Below are 14,921 nucleotides of genomic sequence, written 5' to 3' on the forward strand. Positions count from 1 at the left end.
AGGGAATCTGAGGTAAAAAAGTCGACTTCCCAGCTGTTGCTGTGGATACGAGGTCCGAAAGACCGTCCCCAAACAATTCCTCACCCTTATAAGGCAAAATTTCAATGTGCCTTTTAGAATCAGCATCACCCGTCCACTGCCGAGTCCATAATACTCTCCTGGCAGAAATGGACATCGCATTAATTCTAGATGCCAGCCGGCAAATGTCCCTCTGTGCATCTCTCATATATAAGACTACGTCTTTAATATGCTCTATGGTTAGCAATATAGTGTCCCTGTCAAGGGAATCAATGTTATCAGACAGGGAATCAGACCACGCTGCTGCAGCACTGCACATCCATGCTGAAGCAATAGCAGGTCTCAGTATAGTACCTGAGTGTGTATACACAGACTTCAGGATAGCCTCCTGCTTTCTATCTGCAGGCTCCTTTAAGGCGGCCGTGCCACCTTTTTTGATAAGCGTGAGCGCTTTGTCCACTTTAGGGGATGTCTCCCAGCGTAACCTATCCGCTGGCGGGAAAGGGTACGCCATTAGTAACCGCTTAGAAATTACTAGTTTCTTATCTGGGGAACCCCACGCTTCTTAACACAATTCGTTTAACTCATCAGATGGGGGAAAAGTCACTGGCTGCTTTTTCTCCCCAAACATAATACCCTTTTTTGTGGTAACCGGGTTTATGTCAGCAATGTGTAAAACATCTTTCATAGCCGTAATCATACATCGGATGGCCCTTGTGGACTGTACACTTATCTCATCCTCGTCTACACTGGAGTCAGACTCCGTGTCGACATCTGTGTCTGCCATCTGAGTCAGCGGGCGTTTTTGAGCCCCTGATGGCCTCAGACGCCTGGGCAGGTGCGGACTGAGCTGCCGACTGTCCCATGGCTGTCACGTCGTCAAACCTTTTATGTAAGGAGTTGACACTGTCTGTTAAAACCTTCCACATATCCATCCACTCCGGTGTCGGCCCCACAGGGGGCGACATCACACTTATCGGCTCCTGCTCCGCCTCCACGTAACCCTCCTCCTCAAACATGTCGACACAGCCGTACCGACACCGCATACACACAGGGAATGCTCTGACTGAGGACAGGACCCCACAAAGTCCTTTGGGGAGACAGAGAGTATGCCAGCACATACCACAGCGCTATATAATCAGGGATGTACACTAACACAAAGTGATTTTTCCCTATAGCTGCTTTACATATACAATTTGCGCCTAAATTTAGTGCCCCCCCCCCCCTCTCTTTTTTACCCTTTGAGCCTGGAAACTGCAGGGGAGAGCCTGGGGAGCTGTCTTCCAGCGGAGCTGTGAAGAGGAAATGGCGCCAGTGTGCTGAGGGAGATAGCCCCGCCCCCTTCTCGGCAGACTTCTCCCGCTCTTATATTTATATTATGGCGGGGGATTTTGCACATATATAGTTTATTGGACTATATTATGTGCTTTTTGCCATAGAAGGTACTCTAATTTGCAGCCCAGGGCGCCGGCGCCCCCCCCCCCCAGCGCCCTGCACCCATCAGTGACCGGAGTGTGTGGTGTGCATAGGGAGCAATGGCGCACAGCTGCAGTGCTGTGCGCTACCTTCATGAAGACCGAAGTCTTCAGCCGCCGATTTTCAGGATGTTCTTCTTGCTTCTGGCTCTGCAAGGGGGACGGCGGCGCGGCTCCGGGACCGGACGATCGTGGACGGGCCCCAGTGTTCGATCCCTCTGGAGCTAATGGTGCCCAGTAGCCTTAGAAGCCCAAGCTAGCTGCAAGCAGGTAGGTTCGCTTCTCTCCCCTCAGTCCCTCGTAGCAGTGAGTCTGTTGCCAGCAGATCTCACTGAAAATAAAAAACCTAACAAATACTTTTACTAGAAGCTCAGGAGAGCCCCTAGTGTGCAACCAGCTCGGGCCGGGCACAGATTCTAACTGAGGTCTGGAGGAGGGGCATAGAGGGAGGAGCCAGTGCACACCAGATAGTACCTAATCTTTCTTTTAGAGTGCCCAGTCTCCTGCGGAGCCCGTCTATTCCCCATGGTCCTTACGGAGTACCCAGCATCCACTAGGACGTCAGAGAAAGTACAGTATGATTTTAAGTCAGTTGTAAATAAAAGGGGTTACATTTTCAAAGCTTCACAAGCGGCGCAAAGTACTAAGGGCCAAATGGAATAGCTTGCAGTTTGGGTAAGGTGTTGAGGTTTTGCCAAATTTAGTTGTCAGATTTAAAAGCAGCAGCCTGCCAACAAAATCTCAGCAACCCGCAGACTGTTCAATCTGGTATTAAATGTAATGGTTCGGAACTATGTGCATCATTTGCACAATTCTGACATTAAGTAATATACTTAAGCAACAAGACTAGCTAGCTACACGTGATTGAGGGTAAAAATATCACTATGCAATCATGGAGGTCAGGGGCACCACAGGTAAACTGCTTAATGGCCACATACAGTATGACCCCAAAGCCACAAACTGATCACTGCAGCAATAGCTTATAAAATATATTAATTTTCTCACAGCCTACTCGGTCACTGATATCCATGGATGCATAACAAAATGGAACAAAGTATAGTTAGGGCATCAATGACTAAGAAATATATGACTAGGTACCATTCCACCATCAACTGAGTAAGGACGGAATAACCTGCAGACAATCAGGTACCAGGAATGCTCACAACAGCACTAATTATTTCCAGAGATGGTCGTGCTGATCTTGTGGGAGGTAGTAACCTATCCGGTTGTGTGAATATGCTAGCGACACCAGTGCTTCATGTAACAGGGCCACAGTCATAAGGAGATGCAAGGAGTCAAATGGAGGCAATATGGATAATGTAATGAAGTACTGTACTTCTGTCAAACTGATGCAAGTAAATTGTGGTAACAACTTCAGTTCCTACATCCATATTGATTTGCCTATCTCTGCTTGCTGCACAGCGATTACTTGAAAAAGGTAATATTACTCTTTTGCACAATATTCTGAGATCCTTGTGGTCATATATATCCTATTAAATCTGCTATACCCATATACATCACTACTGACCAGAATGTTCTTTCCTTCGTATAGGTTCTTTACACATTCCTCTGCATCCACAATCATCTCGGTGAGTGTACGAACCTTCCTGATCTACAGGCGACATTGGTTTAGTTAGTTAATTGAATATATGAAAGTAATTCAGTAAAAATAAACATATATACCCAATACGTCTATTTAGCTCAAGGTTTTTTTTTGTTACATAGAATGGGCAAAAATGTTACATTCTACATCAACATTCATAAATATGTAAATAAGGTCATATTTTTATATTAAACATACAAAAAGCAGGATGTGCGAAGGCCAGAATTGCAGCCAAAACTCAGAAAATGCTGTTTTCTGAGTTTTGGCAGCATTCCCATATGTACCAAGCTTCGGAATGTGATACATATCAGAGCTTGGACCGGATGCCATCTTTAGAAGCCCATGGGCTCCTTTCTGCATTTACCTCTGAGAGCGATCCAATCGGATCCCTCCCAACCCCCCCCCCCCCCCCCAGTATGTACCCGAAAAGTGACAGGTAGGGTGGCCAATACCAGGATCAGGAGTGATGGAATCCCGGGATTTAGGCCAAACATCAGCAGAGATTCAATCCCGAGATTGGAAGCTCCAAAGCCGGGGATTTCGAAATCAGGCGGTCCTTTGTTCTTTAATGCCGGGCAGCATGAGTGTCCTCAGGAGGCACGGACGCTGCCTAGATCCCTTCTCCTGGCTCCCCCTGCGCATCGTGACGTGAAGTTAGAGGTCACGCTGCGCAGCCATCCGTCCACCACACGGACTTCACTGATCTGGAGAAAGTGACCTACCCACCCTCCCAGGTACTATGGTGGTCAGTTATGTGTGTGGGGCGGGGACACAGGAATCAAACCAATCTTGACCATTTTTCAATCCCGGTACCTGGGATTGAATAAATGGCCTGGGATTGCCCTCCCTAGTGGCAGGATGTATCGCATCACTGATGCAATGCCTAGAATACGGTACCCCAAAAGAACCAATTTCCTGTTGTACATTTAAGGGATGAGAAATAATTTGAGATGTTGGTGGATTTGAAATGCTGCTGTTACGACGGCACTTTGCAATCAACACTGCCAAATTATGTGCCCCCATAAATTCTACTGCGATTGGTTCTAACATGATCCTGTTAACATCTCATGCCACCTTATTTGAGATCTCAGTCCACTTTTCACGACACATTGCTCCAGTGTATTCCTTAAATGCCAGCTTGTCCCAGTCCAAGCTGGACACTGTGACCTTGAACAGTTTGTCATCCTTGGCGGGCAGTTTGGCCTTCATAGTTTCAATGAGAGTAAGGATGTCCTCTTGAGACCATTTATCTGCATGGAATGAAAGAAAACAAGCACATTAAATCAGAATTCATGCTGTAAATTAGGTCATAACTGCTGTAGTCTTATGGTATTCATATATACCAGTGTTTGTCACTGTAAATAATTCACAGCTTTTTTTTGCATAAAGAGAATGTGGGTATGGGATCCTACAAACTGAGAAAAACAACAGCAATGGGTACATTTAATAAGTAGCGGTTTTGCCCACAGGATTTAAAAAATATGATTTTAATTACCTACCAGTTAATCTTTTTCTCGTAGTCCGTAGAGGATACTGGGGTCCATTTAGTACCATGGGGTATAGACGGGTCCACTAGGAGCCTTGGGCACTTTAAGAAATCAATAATATGCGCTGGCTCCTCCCTCTATGCCCCTCCTACCAGACCCAGGGCAGGATGTACTAAAGGGAAAATGTTTTGGGGGTTTTTACCGCATTTTCATATGTACTAAGACCCCACCGCCGGGGGTATCGCCATCTTTTGATGGCGATAGCCTATAGGCTTCTTACCGCTGCGCCGACCTGCGCCTCTCACGACAACCTCCCTCCTGCCCGGCAGCACAGCCTTGTCTCCTTCCGGCTGCAGGGGGGAGAAGGAGGATCATGGGGACTCCCTGCACGTCCCCTCCCGGGGCTGGGAGGTGACGGAAGCCGGCTCAAACCCACTCCTGCGGACCATCACTGATCGCAGGACACCCCTGGCATCGCTTTGAGATACTAATCGCATATGTTAATACATATGCGATTAGCATCATTTCGATGACCGATGACAGACGATGACTCGCGATCATTGATAGTACATCCCGCCCTCAGTCTAGAAACTGTGCCCGAGGAGACGGACATACCTTGAGAGAAGGATTTAAAGAACAGTGATGAGATTCGAACCAGCACACACAAATAAGAGGAAAACCATGCTAACCCACTTGATGAGGAACAGCAACAGCTGAACCAACAACATTACTTAACCAAGTAAAAGTGCAGGAACACACTAAGCACAGGGAGGGAAGCCAACTGTTTCTGGAAGAAAAATAGGATTTTGGTACTTACCAGGTAAATCCTTTTCTTTGAATCCATAGGGGTCACTGGAGTACTCTTGGGATATGGACGGGCTTCCGTAGGAACACAGCACTGAATATTTAAATTTAGTAACACTCCACCCCTCCATATCCCCGAGCACTTACTCAGTGTTTTTTACTGAGCCGAACAGGAATTAAGAGAGGTTAATAATGGAGTATTACATATAACATAACTGACAATAACGAAGTTAACCCATAACGTTACTGACAACTAACAGTTGACACCCTAACCAGCACTTGTAACTTGAACCAGTCGGTGAAAATGTGTTACCATAAGATCCTCAGAACTAACCCCAAGTAAGTAAACTGCTCTGGGTGGGCGTCCAGTGACCCCTATGGATTCAAAGAAAAGGATTTACCTGGTAAGTACCAAAATCCTATTTTCTTTTTCATCCACTAGGGGTCACTGGAGTACTCTTGGGACGTACCAAAGCTTCCCCCGTGGGCGGGAGAGCAGTTTGGCACTTGTAACACTAGGCGGCCAAAGCTAGATGCTGATGCCGCAAAAGTATCAAACTTGTAAAAGCGCACAAACGTGTGCACTGAAGACCATGTAGCCGCCCGGCAAAGCTGCGTCGCAGAAGCCCCACGACCAGCTGCCCATGAAGTTCCCACAGAACGTGTGGAATGAGCGGTTACTGACGTAGGCGGTTGTAACCTAGCATGAAGGTAAGCCTGGCGTATGGTCAGTTTTATCCATCTGGATAAAGTTTGTTTAGATGCTGGCCAACCCATCTTGGCAGCATCATAGAGAACAAATAACGTATCCGTCTTACGAACTGAAGACGTTCGGGTTACATAAACGCGTAACGCACGAACCACATCCAGAGTTCCAGAATGTGCTGTCAACACAGGAACTACTATTGGTTGATTGATGTGAAAAGATGACACTACCTTTGGTAAGAAGGCGGGATTCGTCCGAAGTTCCGCTCTGTCATCATGAAACACCAAATACGGTGGCTTGCATGACAAGGCACCCAAATCCGAAACACGCCTTGCCGAAGCTAAGGCTAAGAGAAAAATTGTTTTCCAAGTGAGAAACTTTATATCCACTTGTTGTAAGGGTTCAAAATATGAAGACTGTAAGAACTCCAAAACCAGATTCAAGTCCCATGGCGCTGTAGGTGGAATGAAAGGAGGCTGTACCCTGATTACACCTTGGAGAAAGGTGCGTATAGACGGCAATAGAGCCAATCGTCTTTGAAAGTAAATTGACAAAGCAGATACCTGCACCTTTAGTGTAGATAAACGCAATCCTCCATCTAAGCCTGATTGTAGAAACAACAAAAGGCGGCATAACTTGAAAGCTGATGTCGGAAATTTCCGAGCTTCACACCAACCTATATAGGCTCGCCATATTCTGTAATAATGAGCTGCCGTAACCGGCTTTCTAGCTCGTAACATGGTTGGTATAACTGAATCTGGAATGCCCTCTCTTTTTAAGAGGGCGGTCTCAACAGCCACCCCGTCAAACGCAGCCGCGCTAAATCGGGGTAAAGAAAAGGACCCTGTTGTAACAGGTCTGGACGTATCGGGAGCGGCCACGGATCGTCTGCGAGTAATCCTCGAAGATCCGAGAACCAAGCTCTCCGAGGCCAATGAGGCGCCACTAGTATGACTGTGAGCGACTCTCTTTTGATCCGTTTTAGCACCAGAGGGAGCAGCGGAAACGGTGGAAACAGATACACCAGACTGTACGGCCACGCGACAGTGAGAGCATCCACCGCGACTGCCTTTGGATCTCTTGTTCTGGACACATACTGGGGCGTTTGATGATTGTGTCGAGATGCCATCAGGTCCACCTGAGGATAACCCCATCGCTGAACCAACATGTGAAACACTTCTGGATTTAATGACCATTCGCCTGGGTGAAGATCCCGACGACTGAGATAATCCGCTTCCCAGTTGTCCACTCCCGGAATGAACACGGCCGACAATATCACCTGGTGGTATTCTGCCCAATTGAGGATTCGAGCTACTTCCCGCATTGCCATGCGGCTTCTCGTTCCTCCTTGTTTGTTGATGTATGCGACCGCTGTCGCATTGTCCGACTGCACTTGGACAGGCTGAGAGCGAACCATGTGCACCGCTTGTCGTAGCGCATTGAAAATCGCGCGGAGTTCTAGAACATTTATTGACAGCAATTTTTCGTGATCCGCCCAGAGACCCTGGAGCTGACAATTTTGAATTACCGCTCCCCAACCTCTGAGACTGGCGTCCGTAGTTAGAATTATCCAATTGCAAACTCCGAACCGTCTTCCTGCGGTTAAATTGTGTTCCTTGAGCCACCATAGCAGAGAAACTCTTGCTATTGGTGACAACCTCACTCTGTGGTGAATCTGCAGATGCGAGCCCGACCACTGGGCAAGCACGTTCAGCTGAAATGGACGAGAGTGAAATCTCCCGAACTGAAGCGCCTCGAAAGCTGCCACCATTGTGCCTAACAGGCGAATGCACAAGTGTACCGACACTGTGCGTGGTTTGAGTACTAATTGTACTAGATGGCGTAGCATTTGTACTTTCTGTTGTGGTAGGTAAATCCTTTGATTGACCGTATCGAGAATCATACCTAGGAACTGAAGGCGTTGAGACGGAATCAGATGTGATTTCTTGAAATTGACAATCCAACCGTGGTGAACCAATACATTGTAAGTGAGCAGCGCATGTTGGGTAAGTATCTGTTGAGACGGAGCTTTGATGAGCAGATCGTCTAAATACGGAACTATCGTCACTCCCAGGGATCTGAGGTGAGCTATCATCACAGACATTACTTTGGTGAATACCCGAGGCGCTGATGACAGGCCAAACGGCAGAGCCTGAAACTGGTAATGGTTCTGGCGTATTGCAAACCGCAAGAACCTCTGATGAGGCTGCCAAATCGGAATGTGTAAGTACGCATCCTTGAGGTCTAGCGCAATCATAAATTCCTTGGTCTCTAACCCCGCAATCACCGACCGTAGAGACTCCATTTTGAATCTGTAGTAAGTTACGTACTGATTGAGGCCCTTTAAGTTCAATATTGGTCTGACTGAGCCATCCGGCTTCGGGACCACAAATAGACTTGAATAATAACCCTGACCCTGTTGGTGTACAGGGACCGGAATCAACACTGCCGAATCCAGTAAGGACTGAATGGCAATTTGCAAAACTGTCCTCTTGTCGTCCGACAGAGGCAAACCTGTCTTGAAAAACCGCAGAGGCGGAAGACAGTCGAACTCTATTTTGTAACCTTTTAACACTAAATTGCGAATCCAGCCCTCCGCGGACGTGTGGAACCACGCCCCATGGAACGTGTGAAGGCGTGCTCCCACAATTGGAGATCCGAGATGGGCTGGTAACCCGTCATGCCACTGGCTTGTCGGTAACCTTAGCGTCTTGGCGAGTTGTGTTGGTTTGACGGAAACCACGTCCTCGACCACGTCTAGCTGGCGTGGCGGATCCTCTGCCACGTCCTCGAAAGGGCTGAGGTCTAAAGGATTTGAACGAAGGTCCAGCGTACCTTCTTCTTGGCGCAGGTGGAGGCAATGGTAAGAACACAGACTTACCTCCCGTAGCCTCCTTAATCCATGCGTCCAATTCTGGACCAAACAACTTCTTGCCATCGTAAGGCAACGCCTCTATACTTCGTTTGACCTCTGCCTCCGCTTGATAAGTACGCAGGTAGAGTGCTCTTCGTGCCGTAACTAGCGAAGATGAAATACGAGAAGTGAGCTGACAGACGTCAGTAGACGCTGTACAGAGATACTCTACAGCCTCAATCATTTGATTCACCTGAATTATCAGGTTTTCGTCATGTAAAGCCGATTTGAGTTCTGTAAGCCATATTATGAGCGCCTTAGTGACCCAAATGCCAACCAATCCAGGTCTTAGCATCACACCTGCTGCTACATACATGGATTTAAGCATAGTTTCTATCTTACGATCTGACGGATCTTTAAGCGTAGTAGCTGATGGCACTGGTATGGTTAATTTCTTGGTAAGCTTTGACACTGAAGAATCAACTATTGGTGGATTCTCCCATGTACCCGTTACCGATTCTGGAAACGGATAACTAGACTTAAATCTGCGAGGTATAGAAAACCGTTTATCTGGATTCTGTCTGGATTCTACTAACATCTGATTTAGAGAATCCGACACAGGAAAACTTACTGGCGTCTTCCGTCGTTTAGTAAATATGACCTGATCATTGGTGAGAGGCTGCTCAGCTTCAGGAAACCTTAGCGACTGCCGTACCGCTCTGATGAGATCATCAATGCCGGAACTGTTAACATCCTCGCCGTCTGACTCCACTTCGCCCTCCTCCCCCTCATCGTGTTCCGTGAGGTCTGGGATGGAATCGTCAGACTGCAACATAGCAGACACTGGAAAATCATAAGACATATGAAAATTATCCCGTTTGCCCAAAATGGATTTGGACCCTACGCAAGGCTGAGACGCCTCCGGTAGTTCTGGCGGTCTCACCCTAGACTCAGCTCTTAGCGTTTCTCGCTCCAGACGAGCAGCGGTCATTTCTGTCTGAAATTTCTCCAGTACATTTACTAACATACCCCACGGAGGGTCCGGTGATGAAATTGGTTGCAAAACCGGAGCAGAAATGGTATTCTGAACGGAATCCACAAAACATACGTTACATGTGGTAGATCCATCCGGTAACACACTGCCACATACTTTGCAAATATGCTTTTTAGTTTTTGCTGGCGTCTTACTCATTATGGCGACAGACAATACAATACACAAAACACAGACACCTGCACGGCTCAGTAAAATAGCAATAAGGTGGCTCTGTATATATATCTGGCCCAGTGCAATACACGTGGCCAGTACTATGAAATTTGATCCCAAATTCCCACGAACACCCCTGCGCCTCCGGTGGAGAAGAGATGTAGGACAGGAACGTTCTGGAATCACAGAGGAAGACACAGGAAGCTGTTAAAAATGGCTGCCCTGCTCTACTTATACATATAATCACAGTGCTGCATTCACTGATTATACTGTAATAATCCCTCTGCTGCTGCAGTATTTCACTGATATGTCCCCCCTGTAATGGCTGTTTATCTTATTACAGCGGCAGCGCAGCGTGTGGGCCCCCAGCGGGTATCGTAGAGCGCTATGTGCCTCGTGTGTCCCAGCGGTGGGCTCCTATATATAGCGTGTCAGCTACCCAGGTAGCGCTGCTGTTCCGAGGTGCCTGGCCGGAGGCTGTGGCCTAACGGGCGGGTACCTGAGCGGGGAGAGCCGCGGCGCCTGCACGGAGGTCTGTGCCGACCGTGCGGGCGCCTGAGTGGGGAGAGCCGCTGCGCCTGCACGGAGGTCTGTGCCGAACGTGCGGGCGTCTGAGTGGGGAGAGCCGCGGCGCCTGCACGGAGGTCCGTGCCGAACGTGCGGGCGTCTGAGTGGAGAGAGCCGCGTGCCTGCACGGAGGTTCTGAGCGGGCCGGAATGGGCGGGCGCCTGAGCGGGAAGATGCCGGAGGCTGAGAGGGGAGAGCCGCTCTGCCACTTGCCGTCACCCAGCACTATGTCCCCATACGTCGGGGCGGCAGCGGGAGCTGACCGCCCCGTTTCACATACCTCACTCCTGCAGACGTGCGGAGGCTCCGACGGGGCTTTTCAGTAAGCGCCGGCCAGCCAGTGCAGGAGGATGTGAGGGCTGTGAGGGAGCTCTTTCAGAGAGGCCCGACACGCCCGTGCTGCAATCAGCAGCTGCACTATCCCTGACCCTGCCTTTTGGAAGGGGGACAGGGATGTGTCAAACAGTAGAAAAAATAAAAATAAAAATGAAAAATAAAACTTTCTTCTGACTTCAGCTAAGCATGTGTTGCCACGTGCAGCACAGAAAAAACACTGAGTAAGTGCTCGGGGATATGGAGGGGTGGAGTGTTACTAAATTTAAATATTCAGTGCTGTGTTCCTACGGAAGCCCGTCCATATCCCAAGAGTACTCCAGTGACCCCTAGTGGATGAAAAAGAAATGGATAAGGCCGAAATCTGGACTTTTATGGAGCCCAGGAATAGGCCCACATCCACACCTGACTGCAGAAAAAGCAGAAAACGACCCAGTTGACATTTCCTGTTTTCACACCAAGAGACGTATTTTCTCCAAATACGGTGGTAATGTTTAGACGTTACCCCTTTACTGGCTTCGATCAAGGTAGAAATGATCCTATCCGGAATCCCTTTCCAGGCTAGAATTTGACGCTCAACCTCCACGCCGTCAAACGTAGCCACGGTAAGTCTTGATAGACGATCGGCCCCTGTTGCAGAAGATCCTCTCGAAGAGGTAGAGGCTATGGATCCTCCAGGAGCATTTCCAGTAGATCCGCGTACCAAGCCCTTCTTGGCCAATCCGGAGCAATGAGAATTGCTTGAACATTTTCCCTTTTTATTCTTTTGAGAATTCTTGGGATCAATGGAAGTGGTGGAAACACATACACCATCTGATAGACCCATGGAGTCACCAGAGCGTCCACCGCCACTGCCTGTGGGTCTCTCGACCTGGAACAATACTGCGTGAGCTTCTTGTTGAGGCAAGAGGTCATCATGTCGATCTGTGGAATTCCCCACTGACGTGTCAAGCACCCGAACACCCCCGGGTGAAGGCCCCACTCTCCTGGGTGGAGGTCGTGTCCGCTGAGGAAGTCTGCGTCGCAGTTGTCTACTCCCTGAATAAAGACTGCAGACAACGCAACAGCGTGTCTTTCTGCCCTTGTTAATCCTTGTTACCTCTGACATTGCTGCTCTGCTCTTTGTTCCGCCCTGTTGGTTTATGTACGTTACCGCCGTCACATTGTCCGACTGAACCTAGATGGCCTGATCTTGAAGAAGATTTGACGCCTGTAGAAGGGCGTTGTATATGGCCCTTAGTTCCAGAATGTTGATTGGAAGAATGGTTTCCTGACCTGACCATTTTCCTTGGAAGTGTTCCCCCTCGGTGACTGCTCTCCAACCTCTGAGGCTTGCGTCTGTGGTTAGCAGAATCCAATTTTGAATCCCGAGCTTTCGGCCCTCGGTCAGGTGAGAATTCTGAAGCAACCACAGAAGAGAAATCCTGGCTCTTGGCGACAGACGTATCCTCTGGTGCATGTGGAGATGCGATCCGGACCATTTGTCCAACAGATCCAGCTGGAAGGGCCTTGCGTGAAACCTTCCGTATTGCAGTGCCTCGTAAGCATCTACCATCTTTCCCAGAAGGCGAATGCATAGATGCACCGATATCCGGGTTTGTTTTCGAAAATCCTGCACCATCCACTGGATTACCAATGCCTTGTCCAATGGAAGGAATACCTTCTGTGCCTCCGTATCCAGTATCATCCCCAAGAACAGAAGCGTCCGTGTTGGTTCCAGGTGAGATTTTGGTAGGTTCAGAATCCACCTGTGATCCCAGAGTAGTCGAGTTGAGAGGGCAATGTTGTCCAAAAACCGCTCCCTGGATGGTGCTTTTATCAGCTGATCGTCCAGGTACGGAACTATGTTCACTCCCTGTTTGCGGAGGAGAAACATCATCTCTGCCATTACCTTGGTGAACACACCCTCAGTGCCGTGGAGAGGCCAAATAGCAGGGCCTGGAACTGGTAGTGATGCAAACCTTAGATAAGTCTGATGATGCGGCCGGATTGAGTTATGAAGGTATGCATCCTTGATATCCAGAGACACCAAGAATTCCCCTTCCTCCAGACCTGAGATCACCGCTCTCAGATACTCCATCTTGAATTTGAACACCCGTAAATACTGGTTCAGTGACTTGAGGTTTAAAATGGGTCTCACCGAACCATCCGGTTTCGTTACCACAAACAGCTTGGAATAATAACCTTTGTTCTGTAGCTGAGGTGGAACTGGAACAATGACCCGAGTCTGTACCAGTTTTTGAATTGCATCCTGTAAAATTATACATGCCTCGTGAGAAGATGGTAAGTCCGATTTGAAGAATCTGTAAGGTGGGAGTTCCTGAAACTCCAGTCTGTACCCCTGGGCGATGAGCTCTTTGACCTAGGGATCCTAGCATGATGTCACTCATATGTGACTGAAATCTCTTAATCTGGCTCCCATCTGCCTGCCTTCCAGGCAGTGCGGTACACCATCATGCTGAAGGTTTCGAGGAAGCAGAACCAGAGTTCTGTTCCTGTGAACCTGCAGCTGCTTGTTTTCTGGGTTTACCTCTATTGCCTTTGAAGGCTGTAAAAGAACCTTTGGTTTTATTTTAAAATTTTGTTGTCCGAAAGGACTGCAGAGTTGGAGCAAATTAGGTCCTCCTAGCTGGTGGGGCTGCGGAAGGAAGGTATGTAGACTTACCCGCCGTAGCCTTGGATATCCACGTATCCAGTTCATCTCCGAACAGGGCCTCATCCAGGAAAGGTAGGCTTTCCACACCTTTTCTGGAATCCGCATCCGCAGTCCACTGACGCAGCCATAGGCCCCTGCGTGCTGACACTGCCATGGCCGTGGTGCGTGCATTGAGCACGCCTATCTCTTTTATGGCCTCCACCATAAAATTTGAAGTCCTGTATATGCTGTAGGAGTAAAACTATCTCCCCTCTGGGTAAGGAATCTAACCCCTCAGTTAGGTTACCTGACCATTTTGCAATGGCCCTAGTGATCCATGCACAAGCTATAGTGGGTTTTTGGGCCACACCCGCAGCTGTGTACAGAGATTTGAGAGTGGTCTCAATGTTGCGGTCAGCCGTGTCCTTTAAAGAGGCTGCAACCAGGACAGGTAAGATTATCTTACGTGACAACCTAGATACCGATGCGTCATCAATCGGTGGGTTTTCCTATTTTTTTTTATATCATCCTGAGGAAAAGGGAAGGATGTCAGTAACCTTTTAGGGATCTGAAACTTCTTGTCAGGATTAATCCAAGTTTCTTCAAATAGGGAATTTAATTCCTTAGATGCAGGGAAAGTAGCAGAGGATTTCTGTTTTACATTAAAAACGAGTTTTATGGTAAGAACCTACCTTTGTAAAAACTCTTTCTGCGAGGTACACTGGGCTCCACAAGGATAGACATTGGGGTGTAGAGTAGGATCTTGAAACGAAGCACCAACAGGCTCAAAAGCTTTGACCTTCTTCCCAAGATGCATAGCACCGCCTCCTATATCACCCCGCCTCCGTGCACAGGAGCTCAGTTTTGTTAACCAGCCCAATGCAGTAGCAAGTAAAAGAGAAGACAACTGCAAGTTGCCACAAACACCACACTCTCCCGACAGGAGAAGTGTCAGCGGCTAATGCCATACCAACCCAAAGAAACTAAGTGCGTCAGGGTGGGCGCCTTGTGGAGCCCAGTGTACCTCGCAGAAAGTTTTAACAAAGGTAAGTTCTTACCATAAAACTTGTTTTCTGCTGCGGGGTACACTGGCCTTTACAAGGATAGACATTGGGGATGTCCAATAGCAGTTCCTTATGGGAGGGGACGCACTGTAGCGGGCACAAGAACCCGGCGTCCAAAGGAAGCATCCTGGGAAGCGGCAGTATCGAAGGCATAGAACCTTATGAACGTGT

The 14,921-nt window shown here is 48.3% G+C and overlaps 1 protein-coding gene across 3 annotated transcripts in view; it reads right to left on the minus strand.

The window, feature by feature from the left end:
- LOC135055638 (nucleolar transcription factor 1-B-like) overlaps positions 1-14,921 on the minus strand; it is a 67,250-nt gene that overhangs the window by 4,266 nt on the left and 48,063 nt on the right. For all 3 annotated transcript variants that reach the window (XM_063959934.1, XM_063959932.1, XM_063959933.1), the window contains 2 exons: positions 4,171-4,346; positions 3,022-3,105 (listed from right to left, as the gene is read on the minus strand). In XM_063959934.1, the coding sequence (XP_063816004.1) occupies positions 3,022-3,105; positions 4,171-4,305 (219 nt within the window). In that variant the 5' untranslated portion in view covers positions 4,306-4,346. The remainder of the gene's footprint in view (positions 1-3,021; positions 3,106-4,170; positions 4,347-14,921) is intronic.

Source organism: Pseudophryne corroboree, chromosome 3 (genome assembly GCF_028390025.1).
Source record: "Pseudophryne corroboree isolate aPseCor3 chromosome 3, aPseCor3.hap2, whole genome shotgun sequence".
Taxonomy (NCBI): Eukaryota; Metazoa; Chordata; class Amphibia; order Anura; family Myobatrachidae; genus Pseudophryne; species Pseudophryne corroboree.